General features: G+C 48.7%; 1 protein-coding gene across 2 annotated transcripts in view; it reads right to left on the bottom strand.

Moving 5' to 3' along the window:
* Positions 1–21,661, bottom strand: part of inpp5kb (inositol polyphosphate-5-phosphatase Kb) — a 96,710-nt gene that overhangs the window by 15,041 nt on the left and 60,008 nt on the right. For both annotated transcript variants that reach the window (XM_045690278.1, XM_045690277.1), the window contains one exon: positions 21,277–21,386. In XM_045690278.1, coding sequence (XP_045546234.1) covers positions 21,277–21,386 — 110 coding nt within the window. The remainder of the gene's footprint in view (positions 1–21,276; positions 21,387–21,661) is intronic.

The raw sequence follows: 21,661 nt of genomic DNA, 5'->3' as shown, positions 1-21,661 counted from the left end.
ACCTTGTGGGGTAGAGTTCTCAAGACACCCACCTTGTGGGGTAGAGTTCTCAAGACACCCACCTTGTAGGGTAGAGTTCTAAAAACACCCACCTTGTGGGGTAGAGTTCTCAAGACACCCACCTTGTGGGGTAGAGTTCTCAAGACACCCACCTTGTGGGGTAGAGTTCTCAAGACACCCACCTTGTGGGGTAGAGTTCTCAACACACCCACCTTGTGGGATAGAGTTCTCAAGACACCCACCTTGTGGGGTAGAGTTCTCAAGACACCCACCTTGTGGGGTAGAGTTCTCAAGACACCCACCTTGGGGGGTAGAGTTCTCAAGACACCCACCTTGTGGGGTAGAGTTCTAAAGACACCCACCTTGTGGGGAAGAGTTCTCAAGACACCCACCTTGTGGGGAAGAGTTCTCAAGACACCCACCTTGTAGGGTAGAGTTCTAAAGACACCCACCTTGTGGGGAAGAGTTCTCAAGACACCCACCTTGTAGGGTAGAGTTCTAAAGACACCCACCTTGTTGGGTAGAGTTCTCAAGACACCCACCTTGTGGGGAAGAGTTCTCAAGACACCCACCTTGTGGGGTAGAGTTCTAAAGACACCCACCTTGTGGAGTAGAGTTCTAAAGACACCCACCTTGTTGGGTAGAGTTCTCAAGACACCCACCTTGTAGGGTAGAGTTCTCAAGACACCCACCTTGTGGGGTAGAGTTCTCAAGACACCCACCTTGTGGGGTAGAGTTCTCAAGACACCCACCTTGTGGGGTAGAGTTCTCAACACACCCACCTTGTGGGGTAGAGTTCTAAAGACACCCACCTTGTTGGGTAGAGTTCTCAAGACACCCACCTTGTGGGGAAGAGTTCTCAAGACACCCACCTTGTGGGGTAGAGTTCTCAAGACACCCACCTTGTGGGGTAGAGTTCTCAACACACCCACCTTGTGGGGTAGAGTTCTAAAGACACCCACCTTGTGGGGTAGAGTTCTCAACACACCCACCTTGTAGGGTAGAGTTCTCAAGACACCCACCTTGTGGGGTAGAGTTCTCAAGATACCCACCTTGGGGGGTAGAGTTCTAAAGACACCCACCTTGTGGGGTAGAGTTCTCAAGACACCCACCTTGTAGGGTAGAGTTCTAAAAACACCCACCTTGTGGGGTAGAGTTCTCAAGACACCCACCTTGTGGGGTAGAGTTCTCAAGACACCCACCTAGTGGGGTAGAGTTCTAAAGACACCCACCTTGCTTGGTAGAGTTCTCAAGACACCAACCTTATGGGGTAGAGTTCTCAAGACACCCACCTTGTGGGGTAGAGTTCTCAAGACACCCACCTTGTGGGGTAGAGTTCTAAAGACACCCACCTTGTGGGGTAGAGTTCTAAAGACACCCACCTTGTGGGGTAGAGTTGTCAAGACACCCACCTTGTGGGGTAGAGTTCTCAAGACACCCACCTTGTGGGGTAGAGTTCTCAAGACACCCACCTTGTAGGGTAGAGTTCTAAAAACACCCACCTTGTGGGGTAGAGTTCTCAAGACACCCACCTTGTGGGGTAGAGTTCTCAAGACACCCACCTTGTGGGGTAGAGTTCTAAAGACACCCACCTTGTGGGGTAGAGTTCTCAAGACACACACCTTGTGGGGTAGAGTTCTCAACACACCCACCTTGTAGGGTAGAGTTCTCAAGACACCCACCTTGTGGGGTAGAGTTCTCAAGACACCCACCTTGGGGGGTAGAGTTCTAAAGACACCCACCTTGGGGGTTAGAGTTCTCAACACACCCACCTTGTGGGGTAAAGTTCTCAAGACACCCACCTTGTGGGGTAGAGTCATCAAGCCACCCACCTTGTGGGGTAGAGTTCTCAAGACACCCACCTTGTGGGGTAGAGTTCTAAAGACACCCACCTTGTGGGGTAGAGTTCTAAAGACACCCACCTTGTGGGGTAGAGTTCTCAACACACCCACCTTGTGGGGTAGAGTTCTAAAGACACCCACCTTGTGGGGTAGAGTTCTAAAGACACCCACCTTGTGGGGTAGAGTTCTCAAGACACCCACCTTGTGGGGTAGAGTTCTCAAGACACCCACCTTGCTTGGTAGAGTTCTCAAGACACCCACCTTGTGGGGTAGAGTGCTAAAGACACCCACCTTGTGGGGTAGAGTTCTCAAGACACCCACCTTGTGGGGTAGAGTTCTCAAGACACCCACCTTGTGGGGTAGAGTTCTCAAGACACCCACCTTGTGGGGTAGAGTTCTCAAGACACCCACCTTGTGGGGTAGAGTGCTAAAGACACCCACCTTGTGGGGTAGAGTTCTCAAGACACACACCTTGTGGGGTAGAGTTCTCAACACACCCACCTTGTAGGGTAGAGTTCTCAAGACACCCACCTTGTGGGGTAGAGTTCTCAAGATACCCACCTTGGGGGGTAGAGTTCTAAAGACACCCACCTTGTGGGGTAGAGTTCTCAAGACACCCACCTTGTAGGGTAGAGTTCTAAAAACACCCACCTTGTGGGGTAGAGTTCTCAAGACACCCACCTTGTGGGGTAGAGTTCTCAAGACACCCACCTAGTGGGGTAGAGTTCTAAAGACACCCACCTTGCTTGGTAGAGTTCTCAAGACACCAACCTTATGGGGTAGAGTTCTCAAGACACCCACCTTGTGGGGTAGAGTTCTCAAGACACCCACCTTGTGGGGTAGAGTTCTAAAGACACCCACCTTGTGGGGTAGAGTTCTAAAGACACCCACCTTGTGGGGTAGAGTTGTCAAGACACCCACCTTGTGGGGTAGAGTTCTCAAGACACCCACCTTGTGGGGTAGAGTTCTCAAGACACCCACCTTGTAGGGTAGAGTTCTAAAAACACCCACCTTGTGGGGTAGAGTTCTCAAGACACCCACCTTGTGGGGTAGAGTTCTCAAGACACCCACCTTGTGGGGTAGAGTTCTAAAGACACCCACCTTGTGGGGTAGAGTTCTCAAGACACACACCTTGTGGGGTAGAGTTCTCAACACACCCACCTTGTAGGGTAGAGTTCTCAAGACACCCACCTTGTGGGGTAGAGTTCTCAAGACACCCACCTTGGGGGTAGAGTTCTAAAGACACCCACCTTGGGGGTTAGAGTTCTCAACACACCCACCTTGTGGGGTAAAGTTCTCAAGACACCCACCTTGTGGGGTAGAGTCATCAAGCCACCCACCTTGTGGGGTAGAGTTCTCAAGACACCCACCTTGTGGGGTAGAGTTCTAAAGACACCCACCTTGTGGGGTAGAGTTCTAAAGACACCCACCTTGTGGGGTAGAGTTCTCAACACACCCACCTTGTGGGGTAGAGTTCTAAAGACACCCACCTTGTGGGGTAGAGTTCTAAAGACACCCACCTTGTGGGGTAGAGTTCTCAAGACACCCACCTTGTGGGGTAGAGTTCTCAAGACACCCACCTTGTGGGGTAGAGTTCTAAAGACACCCACCTTGTGGGGTAGAGTTCTCAAGACACCCACCTTGTGGGGTAGAGTTCTCAAGACACCCACCTTGTGGGGTAGAGTTCTCAACACACCCACCTTGTGGGGTAGAGTTCTCAAGACACCCACCTTGTGGGGTAGAGTTCTAAAGACACCCACCTTGTGGGGTAGAGTTCTAAAGACACCCACCTTGTGGGGTAGAGTTGTCAAGACACCCGCCTTGTGGGGTAGAGTTGTCAAGACACCCACCTTGTGGGGTAGAGTTGTCAAGACACCCACCTTGTGGGGTAGAGTTCTCAAGACACCCACCTTGTGGGGTAGAGTTCTCAAGACACCCACCTTGTAGGGTAGAGTTCTAAAAACACCCACCTTGTGGGGTAGAGTTCTCAAGACACCCACCTTGTGGGGTAGAGTTCTCAAGACACCCACCTTGTGGGGTAGAGTTCTCAAGACACCCACCTTGTGGGGTAGAGTTCTCAACACACCCACCTTGTGGGGTAGAGTTCTCAAGACACCCACCTTGTGGGGTAGAGTTCTCAAGACACCCACCTTGTGGGGTAGAGTTCTCAAGACACCCACCTTGGGGGTAGAGTTCTCAAGACACCCACCTTGTGGGGTAGAGTTCTAAAGACACCCACCTTGTGGGGAAGAGTTCTCAAGACACCCACCTTGTGGGGAAGAGTTCTCAAGACACCCACCTTGTAGGGTAGAGTTCTCAAGACACCCACCTTGTGGGGAAGAGTTCTCAAGACACCCACCTTGTAGGGTAGAGTTCTAAAGACACCCACCTTGTTGGGTAGAGTTCTCAAGACACCCACCTTGTGGGGAAGAGTTCTCAAGACACCCACCTTGTGGGGTAGAGTTCTAAAGACACCCACCTTGTGGGGTAGAGTTCTAAAGACACCCACCTTGTTGGGTAGAGTTCTCAAGACACCCACCTTGTAGGGTAGAGTTCTCAAGACACCCACCTTGTGGGGTAGAGTTCTCAAGACACCCACCTTGTGGGGTAGAGTTCTCAAGACACCCACCTTGTGGGGTAGAGTTCTCAACACACCCACCTTGTGGGGTAGAGTTCTAAAGACACCCACCTTGTTGGGTAGAGTTCTCAAGACACCCACCTTGTGGGGAAGAGTTCTCAAGACACCCACCTTGTGGGGTAGAGTTCTAAAGACACCCACCTTGTGGGGTAGAGTTCTCAACACACCCACCTTGTGGGGTAGAGTTCTAAAGACACCCACCTTGTGGGGTAGAGTTCTCAACACACCCACCTTGTAGGGTAGAGTTCTCAAGACACCCACCTTGTGGGGTAGAGTTCTCAAGATACCCACCTTGGGGGTAGAGTTCTAAAGACACCCACCTTGTGGGGTAGAGTTCTCAAGACACCCACCTTGTAGGGTAGAGTTCTAAAAACACCCACCTTGTGGGGTAGAGTTCTCAAGACACCCACCTTGTGGGGTAGAGTTCTCAAGACACCCACCTAGTGGGGTAGAGTTCTAAAGACACCCACCTTGCTTGGTAGAGTTCTCAAGACACCAACCTTATGGGGTAGAGTTCTCAAGACACCCACCTTGTGGGGTAGAGTTCTCAAGACACCCACCTTGTGGGGTAGAGTTCTAAAGACACCCACCTTGTGGGGTAGAGTTCTAAAGACACCCACCTTGTGGGGTAGAGTTGTCAAGACACCCACCTTGTGGGGTAGAGTTCTCAAGACACCCACCTTGTGGGGTAGAGTTCTCAAGACACCCACCTTGTAGGGTAGAGTTCTAAAAACACCCACCTTGTGGGGTAGAGTTCTCAAGACACCCACCTTGTGGGGTAGAGTTCTCAAGACACCCACCTTGTGGGGTAGAGTTCTAAAGACACCCACCTTGTGGGGTAGAGTTCTCAAGACACACACCTTGTGGGGTAGAGTTCTCAACACACCCACCTTGTGGGGTAGAGTTCTCAAGACACCCACCTTGTGGGGTAGAGTTCTCAAGACACCCACCTTGGGGGGTAGAGTTCTAAAGACACCCACCTTGGGGGTTAGAGTTCTCAACACACCCACCTTGTGGGGTAAAGTTCTCAAGACACCCACCTTGTGGGGTAGAGTCATCAAGCCACCCACCTTGTGGGGTAGAGTTCTCAAGACACCCACCTTGTGGGGTAGAGTTCTAAAGACACCCACCTTGTGGGGTAGAGTTCTAAAGACACCCACCTTGTGGGGTAGAGTTCTCAACACACCCACCTTGTGGGGTAGAGTTCTAAAGACACCCACCTTGTGGGGTAGAGTTCTAAAGACACCCACCTTGTGGGGTAGAGTTCTCAAGACACCCACCTTGTGGGGTAGAGTTCTCAAGACACCCACCTTGTGGGGTAGAGTTCTAAAGACACCCACCTTGTGGGGTAGAGTTCTCAAGACACCCACCTTGTGGGGTAGAGTTCTCAAGACACCCACCTTGTGGGGTAGAGTTCTCAACACACCCACCTTGTGGGGTAGAGTTCTCAAGACACCCACCTTGTGGGGTAGAGTTCTAAAGACACCCACCTTGTGGGGTAGAGTTCTAAAGACACCCACCTTGTGGGGTAGAGTTGTCAAGACACCCGCCTTGTGGGGTAGAGTTGTCAAGACACCCACCTTGTGGGGTAGAGTTGTCAAGACACCCACCTTGTGGGGTAGAGTTCTCAAGACACCCACCTTGTGGGGTAGAGTTCTCAAGACACCCACCTTGTAGGGTAGAGTTCTAAAAACACCCACCTTGTGGGGTAGAGTTCTCAAGACACCCACCTTGTGGGGTAGAGTTCTCAAGACACCCACCTTGTGGGGTAGAGTTCTCAAGACACCCACCTTGTGGGGTAGAGTTCTCAAGACACCCACCTTGTGGGGTAGAGTTCTCAAGACACCCACCTTGTGGGGTAGAGTTCTCAAGACACCCACCTTGTGGGGTAGAGTTCTCAAGACACCCACCTTGGGGGGTAGAGTTCTCAAGACACCCACCTTGTGGGGTAGAGTTCTAAAGACACCCACCTTGTGGGGAAGAGTTCTCAAGACACCCACCTTGTGGGGAAGAGTTCTCAAGACACCCACCTTGTAGGGTAGAGTTCTAAAGACACCCACCTTGTGGGGAAGAGTTCTCAAGACACCCACCTTGTAGGGTAGAGTTCTAAAGACACCCACCTTGTTGGGTAGAGTTCTCAAGACACCCACCTTGTGGGGAAGAGTTCTCAAGACACCCACCTTGTGGGGTAGAGTTCTAAAGACACCCACCTTGTGGGGTAGAGTTCTAAAGACACCCACCTTGTTGGGTAGAGTTCTCAAGACACCCACCTTGTAGGGTAGAGTTCTCAAGACACCCACCTTGTGGGGTAGAGTTCTCAAGACACCCACCTTGTGGGGTAGAGTTCTAAAGACACCCACCTTGTGGGGTAGAGTTCTCAAGACACCCACCTTGTGGGGTAGAGTTCTCAAGACACCCACCTTGTTGGGTAGAGTTCTCAAGACACCCACCTTGTGGGGAAGAGTTCTCAAGACACCCACCTTGTGGGGTAGAGTTCTCAAGACACCCACCTTGTGGGGTAGAGTTCTCAACACACCCACCTTGTGGGGTAGAGTTCTAAAGACACCCACCTTGTGGGGTAGAGTTCTCAACACACCCACCTTGTGGGGTAGAGGGGGAGTGGTGGAACATTGTTGGAGGGGTCGGGCAGTACATGGTTAGAGGCAGCACCAGGGATGGCCTTCTGCCGGGACACACAGGGTGCCATGGGTTTGGGGCAGGTGTTAAGGTCAGGGATGGGTGGGGTGGGGTAGGAGGCTTGTTTAATTGTACTGTGGTTATACCAGTATTCTAGATGTGTTCACTGACACAGTTGTCAGGCAGGTGGGGGTTAAGGTAGGTGTGTATCCTCTACCTGTCACGTCCTGACCAGCAGAGGGAGTAATTGTATTAGTTTTGGTCAGGACGTGGCAGAGGGTTTGTGTTTTGTATGTATTTCTACGTTCTGTCTAGTTTAGTTTTTCTATGTTTAGGATTGGGTGCTGGACTCTCAATTGGAGGCAGGTGTTTTCTAGTTGCCTCTGATTGAGAGTCCTATATAGAGGTGTGTGTTTGGGTTGGTATTTTGTGGGTAGTTGTCTTTAGCACTGCTGTTATGTGTATAGCCTGCTAAACTGTTTCCTGTCGTCGTTTCGTTGTTTATTGTTTTTTCCGTGTTCACAGTCTTTATTTCAAATAAATATAATGATGAGCACGCAACCCGCTGCGCCTTGGTCCTCTCTACCCAAAGACAGCCGTTACACTACCCAGGGAACAGCAGGCTGGAACGGTAGGACAGAGAGGGCGCCTCTGTCTGTCAGGGAGGGAATGGTTGGGGTGGGGTTGGGACAGTGGCGTAACCGAGTGATGATTAGTCTTAAAACAGTATCTCAATTTGAATCATCAACTAATACACTGCAAGTTAATTCCCAGATTATATCACATGATATGTGACTGCCCCATTGTGAAGATCTCCTGGTCACATGATGTGGGTCTGCCCCCATTGTGAAGATCTCCTGGTCACATGATGTGGGACTGCCCCAGTGTGAATATCTCCTGGTCACATGATGTGGGACTGCCCCAGTGTGAAGATCTTCTGGTCACATGATGTGGGACTGCCCCAGTGTGAAGATCTTCTGGTCACATGATGTGGGACTGCCCCAGTGTTAATATCTCCTGGTCACATGATGTGGGACTGCCCCAGTGTGAGTATCTTCTGGTCACATGATGTGGGACTGCCCCAGTGTGAAGATCTTCTGGTCACATGATGTGGGACTGCCCCAGTGTTAATATCTCCTGGTCACATGATGTGGGACTGCCCCATTGTGAATATCTTCTGGTCACATGATGTGGGACTGCCTCAGTGTGAATATCTCCTGGTCACATGATGTGGGACTGCCCCAGTGTGAAGATCTTCTGGTCACATGATGTGGGACTGTCCCAGTGTGAAGATCTTCTGGTCACATGATGTGGGAATGCCCCAATGTGAAGCTCTCCTGGTCACATGATGTGGGACTGCCCCAGTGTGAAGATCTTCTGGTCACATGATGTGGAACTGCCCCATTGTGAATATCTTCTGGTCACATGATGTGGGACTGCCCCAGTGTTAATATCTCCTGGTCACATGATGTGGGACTGCCCCAGTGTTAATATCTCCTGGTCACATGATGTGGGACTGCCCCATTGTGAATATCTTCTGGTCACATGATGTGGGACTGCCCCAGTGCTAATATCTCCTGGTCACATGATGTGGAACTGCCCCATTGTGAATATCTTCTGGTCACATGATGTGGGACTGCCCCAGTGCTAATATCTCCTGGTCACATGATGTGGGACTGCCCCATTGTGAATATCTCCTGGTCACATGATGTGGGACTGCCCCAGTGTGAAGATCTCCTGGTCACATGATGTGGGACTGCCCCAGTGTTAATATCTCCTGGTCACATGATGTGGGACTGCCCCAGTGTGAATATCTTCTGGTCACATGATGTGGGACTGCCCCAGTGTGAAGATCTCCTGGTCACATGATGTGGGTCTGCCCCAGTGTTAATATCTCCTGGTCACATGATATGGGACTGCCCCAGTGTGAATATCTCCTGGTCACATGATGTGGGACTGCCCCAGTGTGAAGATCTTCTGGTCACATGATGTGGGACTGCCCCAGTGTTAATATCTCCTGGTCACATGATGTGGGACTGCCCCAGTGTTAATTTCTCCTGGTCACATGATGTGGGACTGCCCCAGTGTTAATATCTTCTGGTCACATGATGTGGGACTGCCCCAGTGTGAAGATCTCCTGGTCACATGATGTGGGACTGCCCCAGTGTTAATATCTCCTGGTCACATGATGTGGGACTGCCCCAGTGTGAATATCTCCTGGTCACATGATGTGGGACTGCCCCAGTGTAAGTATCTTCTGGTCACATGATGTGGGACTGCCCCAGTGTTAATATCTCCTGGTCACATGATGTGGGACTGCCTCAGTGTTAATATCTACTGGTCACATGATGTGGGACTGCCCCAGTGTGAAGATCTCCTGGTCACATGATGTGGGACTGCCCCAGTGTGAAGATCTCCTGGTCACATGATGTGGGACTGCCCCAGTGTGAAAATCTTCTGGTCACATGATGTGGGACTGCCCCAGTGTGAATATCTTCTGGTCACATGATGTGGGACTGCCCGAGTGTGAAGATCTCCTGGTCACATGATGTGGGACTGCCCCAGTGTGAAGATCTCCTGGTCACATGATGTGGAACTGCCTCAGTGTTAATATCTCCTGGTCACATGATGTGGGACTGCCCCAGTGTTAATATCTCCTGGTCACATGATGTGGGACTGCCCCAGTGTTAATATCTCCTGGTCACATGAAGAGGGACTGCCCCAGTGTTAATATCTTCTGGTCACATGAAGAGGGACTGCCTCAGTGTTAATATCTCCTGGTCACATGATGTGGGACTGCCTCAGTGTTAATATCTTCTGGTCACATGAAGAGGGACTGCCTCAGTGTTAATATCTCCTGGTCACATGAAGAGGGACTGCCTCAGTGTTAATATCTCCTGGTCACATGATGTGGGACTGCCTCAGTGTTAATATCTTCTGGTCACATGAAGAGGGACTGCCCCAGTGTTAATATTTTCTGGTCACTATTGTTGAACGATGACTCTTCACTGATTCGCACAGTATCCCAAAAACGAGTATGTTTGTCTGGACTGACTGGCGTCCAAAAAATAATGTTGTTGACGAGATGGAAACCTCCACATAAAGCTCAGTATAAGTCAATGGCTACAACACTTCCTTGAAGTCCTTTCACTAGAGGTCTCCTCCATAGCTTGCTGAACGGCGCCATGGAGACAACATTAGATATTTTTAATAATAGAGCAGTCCAAAAAGGTCATTAAGGTCAACAGCCTATTAGGAGTTAACGTAACGCAGTCGTGTTTGAAATCATTCATTGTATTTTCTGAATATCTGTATCGAATATCGATGTATGTCGATGCTGATTCTTTCCATGTGTGCCTTGTTCCCACAAATCATTTTACAAACTGAAGATTAGTTATCCATGATGTTTTGTTCTGTGCACTGACATATCCACAACATGCCTGACCCTAACAGAGGGCTAGGGTCAGCAATGGGGTAAGGGTCAGGGGTCAGGGTCAGGAATGGGGTTAGGGTCAGGAATGGGGTTAGGGTCAGGGGGTTAGGGTCAGGAATGGGGTTAGGGTCAGGAATGGGGTTAGGGTCAGGGGGATAGGGTCAGGGATGGGGTTAGGGTCAGGGGGTAAGGGTCAGGGGTAAGGGGGTTAGGGTCAGGGGGTTAGGGTCAGGGGTAAGGGTCAGGAATGGGGTAAGGGTCAGGGGTTAGGGTCAGGGGGTTAGGGTCAGGGGTTAGGGTCAGGGGTTAGGGTCAGGGGTTAGGGTCAGGGGTTGGGTCAGGGGTTAGGGTCAGGGGTTAGGGTCAGGAATGGGGTAAGGGGTCAGGGGTTAGGGTCAGGAATGGGGTAAGGGTAAGGGGTTAGGGTCAGGGACGGTTGGGGTGGGGTTAGGGTCAGGGGTGAGGGGTCAGGGGTTAGGGTCAGGGGTTAGGGTCAGGAATGGTGTTAGGGTCAGGGGTTAGGGTCGGGGGTTAGGGTCAGGGGGTTAGGGTCAGGGGGTTAGGGTCAGGGGTTAGGGTCAGGGGGTTAGGGTCAGGGGTTAGGGTCAGGAATGGTGTTAGGGTCAGGGGTTAGGGCCGGGGGTTAGGGTCAGGGGGTTAGGGTCAGGGGTTAGGGTCAGGGACGGTTGGGGTGGGGTTAGGGTCAGGGACGGTAGGGGTGGGGTCTTGCATAAAAACAGACACTAATCAGCTCTTACTTAAAGCCCAACCATGTCTTCTGAGTGCTGTGGAGTACAAAGAGAAGAGAGCATATGTCTTAACAGAGAGAAGGAAAGAGAGAGGTGGAGAGAGAGGTAGAGAGAGAGAGGTAGAGAGAGAGAGGTAGAGAGAGAGAGGTAGAGAGAGAGGTAGAGAGAGAGAGGTAGAGAGAGAGAGGTAGAGAGAGGTGGAGAGAGAGGTAGAGAGAGAGAGGTAGAGAGAGAGAGGTAGAGAGAGAGAGAGGTAGAGAGAGAGAGAGAGGTAGAGAGAGAGAGAGAGGTAGAGAGTTAGAGAGAGAGGTAGAGAGTTAGAGAGAGAGAGAGGTAGAGAGTTAGAGAGAGAGGTAGAGAGAGAGAGGTAGAGAGAGAGAGAGAGGTAGAGAGTTAGAGAGAGAGGTAGAGAGAGAGGTAGAGAGAGAGAGAGGTAGAGAGTTAGAGAGAGAGGTAGAGAGTTAGAGAGAGAGAGAGAGAGAGCAAGAGAGATTGTTGCAACACTGTACACAGACAATAATATTTAAAAACATTTGTGTGTGTAATTTTCACTAAATGTTTCCCTTGTTTATTTCCCTTTTGTTTATTGTCTATTCCATTTGCTTTGGCAATGTAAACATGTTTCCCATGCCAATAAAGCCCTTTGAATTGAATTTACAGAAAGAAAGAGAGAGAGAGCTAGAGAGAGAGAGCTAGAGAGAGAGAGATACAGTGAAAGATAAACAGAGAGAAGAGAGAGAGATAGAGAGAGATGGAGAAGAGAGAGAGAGAAGAGAGACAGAACAGAACAGAGAGAGAGAGAGAGAGAAGAGAGAGAGAGAGATGGAGAAGAGAGACAGAACAGAGAGAGAGAGAGAGAGAGAGAAGAGAGAGAGAGAAGAGAGAGAGAGAGATGGAGAAGAGAGACAGAACAGAGAGAGAGAGAGAGAGAGAAGAGAGAGAGAGAAGAGAGAGAGAGAGAGAGAGATGGAGAAGAGAGAAGAGAGACAGAGAACAGAGAGAGAGAGAGAGAGAGAGAGAGAGAGAGAGCGAGAGAGAGAGAGAGAGAGAGAGAGAGAGAGAGACAGATAGAGAGAGAGGACAGAGAGACAGAGAGAGAGAGAGAGAGAGAGAGAGAGAGAGAGAGAGGAGAGAGAGAGAGAGAGAGAGAGAGAGACAGATAGAGAGAGAGGACAGAGAGACAGAGAGAGAGAGAGAGAGAGAGACAGAGAGAGAGAGAGAGAGAGAGAGAGAGAGAGAGAGAGAGAGAGAGTACAGATCTTCACAGAACATAGAAGAGCGGAGAAAAGGAACAAAGCGGTAGTGAGAACAACACATTGGACCTGAAACACATGATTGAACACCTGATGCCGTTTCTGAGTCATTCTGCTGTGCTGTATGTTGCTACTTGGTTACCTGCCAAACGTTTGCTTTTTACTTTTATTAACCGTTCAATCAAACTCTGTATTTAACGAGTTTCCTAACATTTTAGTTTTATCTTCACTCAACTTTTTTTCATTTGACTTTTAAAATCTGGACATGGATCTGCTCAACATCCACCAGCCAAAACAAAGTAACATGATGCCTTCTCGTTGCAGTCGCTGTCCTCATATAAAGGAGAACGAGCGCCTTATGGCGAGGACAGCCGTGCTGCAAACCCAGCTTCAGATGCAATCATTAGGCAAGGGCAATTTAAGTGTAGGAAAGGATGAAACAGCGTCTGTGCCACCAGTAAGTACAGATAGTAGTATAAATCCTACGCACAGTCCACGCAGCGAGACAATTTTCTCATGGCTTCCGGAAAGAAATGCTGTCGGGATTGTCGACCGGGGTCGCTCATTCAGCCGATAGAAACCTTTAACCAGAGCCTGAGCCTTCTCAGGTCTCTCCTCCACCCGTTACGGGGTCTGAGCCTTCTCAGGTCTTTCCTCCACCCGTTACAGGGTCTGAGCCTTCTCAGGTCTCTCCTCCACCCGTTACGGGGTCTGAGCCTTCTCAGGTCTCTCCTCCACCTGTTACAGGGTCTGAGCCTTCTCAGGTCTTTCCTCCACCCATTACGGGGTCTGAGCCTTCTCAGGTCACTCCTCCACCCGTTACGGGGTCTGAGCCTTCTCAGGTCACTCCTCCACCCATTACGGGGTCTGAGCCTTCTCAGGTCTCTCCTCCACCCGTTACGGGGTCTGAGCCTTCTCAGGTCTCTCCTCCACCCGTTACGGGGTCTGAGCCACTGAAGCCTCTCACCGTTAGCCCTGACTAATTGAAATCCCTAGTCTTTGGCGACTACATTACCCACAATATCATCCAGCGATCATTCATTGTTTACCAGGGCTACCAACGTAAACGCAAATCTGAAGATGGTGCTGGGTGAGGCTAAAACTAGGTTGGGCAAAGCTAAACATGGCGGTGTTTTTCAATCTTGTTCAAATAAAGAACTCCTCCATTCCTGTTATTAATGAAAAAATATTGTGATAATAACTCACCTCTGAAAATGGGACCACTTAATGTTAGATCCCTCACCTCCAATGTCAATGAACTAATCACTGATCATAAACTTAATGTGATTGGCCTGACTAAAACGTAGCCTGATGAATTTACCGTGCTAAATGACAACTCTGCTCCTGGCTACAATAGTGACCATGTCTAACATAGCTAGACTTTGACACAACATTTATAATTGACACATATTTTGAGGTTCAAGTCATGAAATCTATGTAGCCTACCAAATCCTACTTTTAGCTACTGGTTAAAGGCCATATACAGCGTTCCTCATTAAATTCCCTGAATTCCTATCGGACCTTGTAGTCATGGAAGATATATATAAAAAAATTGGTGACTTCAATATTCACATGGAGAAGTCCACAGACCCACTCCAAAAGGCTTTCGGAGCCATCATCGACTCAGTGGGTTTCATCCAACATGTCTCAGGACCTACTCATTGCCACAGTCATACTCTGGATCTAGTTTTGTCCTGTTGAATATATATTGTGGATCTTAATATTTTTCCTCATAATCCTGGACTATCGGACCACCATTTTATTACGTTTGCAATCGCAACAAATAATCTGCTCAGACCCCAACCAAGGATTTCCAAAAGCCGTGCTATAAATTCACGGACAAACCAAAGATTCCTAGATGCCCTTCCAGACTCCCTCCACCTACCCAAGGACGTCAGAGTACAACACTCAGTTAACCACCTAACTGAGGATCTAAATTTAATCTTGTTTAATACCCAAGATGCAGTAGCACCCCTAAAAACATAAAACAGTTGTCACAAGAAATTAGCTCCCTGGTATACAGAAAATACCTGAGCCCTGAAGCTTTCAGAAAATACCTGAGCCCTGAAGCAAGCTTCCAGAAAATACCTGAGCCCTGGAGCAAGCTTCCAGGAAATACCTGAGCCCTGAAGCAAGCTTCCAGAAAATACCCGAGCCCTGAAGCAAGCTTCCAGAAAATACCCGAGCCCTGAAGCAAGCTTCCAGAAAATACCCGAGCCCTGAAGCAAGCTTCCAGAAAATACATGAGCCAGCTTCCAGAAATTACCCGAGCCCTGAAGCAAGCTTCCAGAAAATACCTGAGCCCTGAAGCAAGCTTCCAGAAAATACCCGAGCCCTGAAGCAAGCTTCCAGAAAATACCCGAGCCCTGAAGCAAGCTTCCAGAAAATACATGAGCACAGATTCTTCCAGAAATTACCCGAGCCCTGAAGCAAGCTTCCAGAAAATACCTGAGCCCTGAAGCAAGCTTCCAGAAAATACCCGAGCCCTGAAGCAAGCTTCCAGAAAATACCCGAGCCCTGAAGCAAGCTTCCAGAAAATACATGAGCGAAGTCCAGAAAATTGAGTGCTTCCAGAAAATACCCGAGCCCTGAAGCAAGCTTCCAGAAAATACCCGAGCCCTGAAGCAAGCTTCCAGAAAATACCTGAGCCCTGAAGCAAGCTTCCAGAAAATACCCGAGCCCTGAAGCAAGCTTCCAGAAAATACCCGAGCCCTGAAGCAAGCTTCCAGAAAATACCTGAGCCCTGAAGCTTCCAGAAAATATCCGAGCCCTGAAGCTTCCAGAAAATACCCGAGCCCTGAAGCAAGCTTCCAGAAAATACCCGAGCCCTGAAGCAAGCTTCCAGAAAATACCCGAGCCCTGAAGCAAGCTTCCAGAAAATACCTGAGCCCTGAAGCAAGCTTCCAGAAAATACCCGAGCCCTGAAGCAAGCTTCCAGAAAATACCCGAGCCCTGATGCTTCCAGAAAATACCCGAGCCCTGACGCTCCACCAAACTGGAAGTCTTCCGACTAGACAGTACCGTGCAGTATCGAAGAGCCCTGCTGCTCCAACCTAACTGAGGAGAATAACAACAATCCCACATTTCTTTTTCATACTGTCGCAAAAGCTAACTAAAAAACAACATTCGCCAAGAGAGGATGGCTTTCACTTCAGCAGTGATGAATTCATGAACTTCTTCGACGACGAAAAGATCGTGAACATTAGAAAACAAATTACGGACTGTTCTTTGAATTTCTCCAAAACTCAGTTGTCCCGAGTCTGAACAGAACTGCCAAGACCTTGGAGACTGTAAGGACCGACGCTGGAGATGAGAAGCAGGTTACATTTATTAATATGGAACAGACAGGCAACAAAACAGGAACAGCGTCAGCACACAGGTAAACAAGGACATATGAAAACTAATGCTGCAGCTGGGAACAGAGCGGGGAACCAGACAGATATAGGGGAGGTAATGACAGAGGTGATTGAGTCCAAGTGCGTTCAATAATCGCTGATGCGCGTGACGGGGAAAGGCAGGTGTGTGTACTGATTGTGGAAGGAATACATAATGCTGGGTTTTTTAATCCTATATCTCTCGACACATTCACCAAAAATTGTGATGGCCGATAAACCTTCCAGCTGTCTACTGGACCCTATTCTAACTAATGTCACGTCCTGACCAGCAGAGGGCGTAATTGTGTTAGTCTTGGTCAGGATGTGGCAGGTGGTTTGTGTTTGTTAAATGTTGTGTGGGTGATTGGACTCCCAATTGAAGGCAGGTGTGTTGAGTTGCCTTTGATTGGGAGTCCTATATAGGAGTGTGTGTTTTTCTTTGGGGTTGTGGGTAGTTGTTTGTGATCACTGCTTGTTTAGCCTGTCACACTGTTGCCGTCGTGAGTATTGGTTTTGTTGGTTTTCATGTGGATGCTTTACTTGTTTCTCATCAATAAATATGAGTATCCACATTCCCGCTGCGCCTTGGTCCATTCCTAACGACGGTCGTTACAACTAAACTACTGAAGGTGCTACTTCCTGTCCTTGGCGGTGCTACTTCCTGTCCTTGGCCCTCCTATGTTGAACTTTAAGAAATGGCTCCCTATTTTCTGGATGTGAACTAAACTCACTGAACGTGGCAGTAATAAAGCCTCTTCAGAAAAAGCCAAACCTTGTCCCGGAAAATCATATATTGAATCTCCCATTCGTCTCATGAAAAAAGCTGTCTTTCAGCAACTCACCGCTTTCCGGAAGACAAATAACGAATAGGAAATGCTCCAGTCTGGTTTTAGACCCCATCATACTACTGAGACTGCACTCGTGAAGGTGGTAAATTACCTTCTAATGACATCAGACAAAAGCTCTCTGTCTGTCCTCATGATGCTAGACCTTTGTGCCGCGTTCAACACCATCGATCACTACATTCTTTGGAGAGATTGGAAACCCTAATTGGGCTACATGGCCAAGTTCTGCCCTGGTTTAGATCTTATCGCTTCATACTCATCGCCAAACCCACTGGCTCCAGGTCATCTACAAGACCCTGCTAGGTAAAGTTCCCCCTTATCTCAGCTCGCTGGTCACCATAGCAGCACCCACCTGTAGCATGCGCTCCAGCAGGTATATCTCTCTGGTCACCCCTAAAGCCAACTCCTCCTTTGGCTGACTCTCCTTACAGTTCTCTGCAGCCAATGACTGGAACGAACTACAAAAATCTCTAAAACTGGAAACACTTATCTCCCTCACTAGCTTTAAGCACCAGCTGTCAGAGCAGCTCACAGATCACTGCACCTGTACATAGCCCATCTATAATTTAGCCCAAACAACTACCTCTTCCCCTACTGTATTTATTTATTTAGCTCCTTTGCACCCCATTATTTCTATTTCTACTTTGCACTTTCTTCCACTGCAAATCTACCATTCCAATGTTTTACTTGCTATATTGTATTTACTTCGCCACCATGGCCTTTTTTGCCTTTACCTCCCTTTTTTCACCTAATTTGCTCACTTTGTATATAGACTTATTTTTCTACTATATTATTGACTGTACTGTATGTTTGTTTTACTCCATGTGTAACTCTGTGTTGTTGTATGTGTCAAACTGCTTTGCATTATCTTGGCCAGGTCGCAATTGTAAATGAGAACTTGTTCTCAACTTGCCTACCTGGTTAAATAAAGGTGAAATAAAAATAAATAAAATAAAAATCTGTCGGAAAGATTTGTCTCTGTGGATGCGTTGTCCTCCGACAAATTAATGGTAAGTTTCGGTGTTCCTCAAGATTCTGTTCTAGGACCACTATTGTTTTCACGACACACTCAGTGGCCAGTTTATTAAGTACACCACACTGTTCACAAAAAATGGCTGTAACTTGTTATATAAAGCAGGCAGACAGGCATCGAGGCATTCAGTTACTGTTCGATTGAATGTTAGAATGGGCAAAACCAGTGACCTAAGAGACTTTGAGCCTTGTATGATTGTCGGTGCCAGGCTCGCACCTGTACCTTAGAAACTGCTGGCCTCCTGGGCTTTTCAAGAGCGACAAACAAAAAACATTCAGTCAGCCGCAGTCCTGTGGGCGAAAACAGCTCGTTGTTGAGAAGTCGAAAGTAGAATGGCAAGAATCGTGCAAGCTAACCGGCAGAGCACAAAACAGGCAAATAACGGCGCGGTACAACAATGAAGAACGCCATCTCGGAACTCACAACTTGGTTCTTGTTCACGGATTGGCTGTTGCAGCAGACAACCACTCCCCGGGTTCCAATTGAACAACATGCTCAGAAGGCAAAGGGTGTTCCAAAATACTAAATGGTTGTACCTAATAAACTGGCCAACAGAGTGTATATGCTACCCCTTGGTGATGTCATTCGGGAAACAAAAATGCAAATGCATCACTGCTATGCAAACGGCACATTTCAAATGAAACATGGTGAAGCCAAAATTGTCTACCCTGGAATTATTGGTTTCAGACTTGAGGAAGTGGATGCTGGCAATTTTTATACTGCAACTTTTAACTCGGACAAAACAGAGATGCTAGTTCTAGGTCCAAAGAAACAAAGGGATCTGTTGTCAGATCAATGAATCTCAGTCGTCTCAAACAAAACTGTGAATGACCTCTACTTTACTCCTCTTTCGGCAAACATATCAAACATTTTTCAAGAGCAGTTTTTTTCCCCCATCTCTGTAACATTGCAAAAATCAGAAACCTTTGTCCAAAAATGATGCAGAAAAGATAATCCATGTTTTTGTCACTTCTAGATTAGACTACTGGAATGCTCTACTTTCCGGCTACCTGGATAAAGCAATAAATAAACTTAGGTTAGTGCTAAACACGGCTGCTAGAATCTTGATGAGAACCAAAACATTTGATCACATTACTCCAGTGTTAGCCTCCCTACACTGGCTTCCTGTTAAGGCAAGGGCTGATTTCAAGGTTTTACTGCTAACCTACAAAGCATTACATGGGCTTGCTCCTACCTATCTTTCCGATTTGGTCCTGCCGTACATACCTACACGTACGCTACGGTCACAAGACGCAGGCCTCCTAATTGTCCCTAGAATTTCTAAGCAAACAGCTGGAGGTAGGGCTTTCTCCTATAGAGCTCCATTTTTATGGAATGGTCTGCCTATCCATGTGAGAGACGCTGACTCAGTCTCAACCTTTAAGTCTTTATTGAAGACTCATCTCTTCAGTAGGTCCTATGATTGAGTGTAGTCTGGCCCAGGAGTGTGATGGTGAATGGAAAGGCTGGAGCAACGAACTGCCCTTGCTGTCTCTGCCTGGCCGGTTCCCCTCTCTCCACTGGGATTCTCTGCCTCTAACCCTATTACAGGAGCTGAGTCACTGGCTTACTGGTGTTCTTCCATGCCGTTCCTAGGAGGGGTGCGTCGCGTATTGTTAAAATGTATTTAACCTTTAATTAACTCGGCAAGTCATTTAAGAACAAATTATTATTTACAATGACAGCCTAGGAACAGTGGGTTAACTGCCTTGTTCAGGGGCAGAACGACAGATTTTTACCTTGTCAGCTCGGGGGATTCGATCTAGCAACCTTTCGGTTACTGGCCCAACACTCTATCCACTAGGCTACCTGCCTCCCCTCCACTCTAACCACTAGGCTACCTGCCGCCCCTCCACTCTAACCACTAGGCTACCTGCCGCCCCTCCACTCTAACCACTAAGCTACCTGCCGCCCCTCCACTCTATCCACTAGGCTACCTGCCTCCCCTCCACTCTAACCACTAGGCTACCTGCCGCCCCTCCACTCTATCCACTAGGCTACCTGCCGCCCCTCCACTCTAACCACTAGGCTACCTGCCGCCCCTCCACTCTAACCACTAGGCTACCTGCCGCCCCTCCACTCTATCCACTAGGCTACCTGCCGCCCCTCCACTCTAACCACTAGGCTACCTGCCGCCCCTCCACTCTAACCACTAGGCTACCTGCCTTTTTTGCCAGGAATTTTTCGCAATACTCAGCGCAGGTGGGTTCAGTCATCGACGTGATCTTTCTGTCCGGTTTTGCGCCCCCTCAGATACGGGCGGCAAAACTCAGCCTTGTCTCAGGGTAATTCGTCTGTACATTTACATTTAAGTAATTTAGCAGACGCTCTTATCCAGAGCGACTTACAAATTGGTTGATTCACCTTATGATATCCAGTGGAACAACCACTTACAATAGTGCATCTAAATCTTTTAAGGGGGTGGGGGGGGGGGGTTAGAAGGATTACTTTATCCTATCCCAGGTATTCCTTAAAGAGGTGGGGTTTCAGGTGTCTCCGGAAGGTGGTGATTGACTCCGCTGTCCTGGCGTCGTGAGGGAGCTTGTTCCACCATTGGGGTGCCAGAGCAGCGAACAGTTTTGACTGGGCTGAGCGGGAACTGTGCTTCCTCAGAGGTAGGGAGGCCAGCAGGCCAGAGGTGAATGCTGATATCCCCTTGGTGGTGTGGGAACTGTACTTTGGAAAAGTGGGTGAGCTTATATCCTGCCTGGTTGGCCCTCTCCAGGGGTATCTTTGTACGGCGCCAGAGTGTCCCCCGACCCACTCTCTCAGTCCTCAGTGTCTATGCTGCAATAGTCTATGTGCCGGGGGTCTTGGGTCAGTCTGTCCTGTCTGGTGTACTTTCTCCTATCTTGTTGATATGATGTCTTCTCCCCCTCTGTCTTGTTGATATTATCTCTCTCTCTCTGTCTCTCTCTCTGTCTGTCTGTCTCTGTCTCTCTCTCTCTCTCTCTCTCTCTCTCTCTGTCTGTCTGTCTCTCTCTCTCTCTCTCTCTCTCTGTCTGTCTGTCTCTCTCTCTCTCTCTCTCTCTGTCTGTCTGTCTCTCTCTCTCTCTGTCTGTCTGTCTGTCTGTCTGTCTGTCTGTCTGTCTGTCTGTCTGTCTGTCTGTCTGTCTGTCTGTCTGTCTGTCTCTCTGTCTGTCTCTCTCTCTCTCTCTCTGTCTCTCTGTCTCTCTCTCTCTCTCTCTCTCTCTGTCTCTCTGTCACTCTCTCTCTCTCTCTCTCTGTCTCTCTGTCTCTCTGTCTCTCTCTCTCTCTCTCTCTCTCTCTCTCTCTCTCTCTCTCTCTCTGTCTCTCTGTCTCTCTGTCTCTCTCTCTCTCTCTGTCTCTCTCTCTCTCTCTCTCTCTCTCTCTCTCTCTCTCTCTCTCTCTCTCTCTCTCTCTCCGTTTGATTGATTGGTCAGACAGCATGTTGGCTGTATGAACTGTGTGTGCTGTACAGGAGTGTATTTCACTGAGCAGTGAGCTGTTACCTGGTATCGTAGGTGTCAGCGTTGCGGTTGAACTTGTACGTAGGTTTGAACTTCAGAGGCCCTTCCTCAAACTCCTGGAGGAAGGGTTCCTTCTTCTTCATCGATAACAGCTACAGAACATCACGCAGAGTTACAGAGAATGGGTGTTGTGTGTATCATGTATATGTGTATCAGTGTGTGTGTTTGTCGTGTGTGTATCATGTGTGTGTATCTAGTGGATATATCGTGTGTGTATATCTAGTGTGTGTGTATGTGGTGTGTATATCTAGTGTGTGTATGTGGTGTGTGTATCTAGTGTGTATATATCTAGTGTGTGTGTATGTGGTGTGTGTATCTAGTGTGTATATATCTAGTGTGTGTGTATGTGGTGTGTGTATCTAGTGTG

Source organism: Salmo salar, chromosome ssa11 (genome assembly GCF_905237065.1).
Source record: "Salmo salar chromosome ssa11, Ssal_v3.1, whole genome shotgun sequence".
NCBI classification, from domain to species: domain Eukaryota; kingdom Metazoa; phylum Chordata; class Actinopteri; order Salmoniformes; family Salmonidae; genus Salmo; species Salmo salar.
The sequence above is the reverse complement of the archived record's forward strand: the minus strand, read 5'-3'. Positions and strand labels throughout refer to the sequence as shown.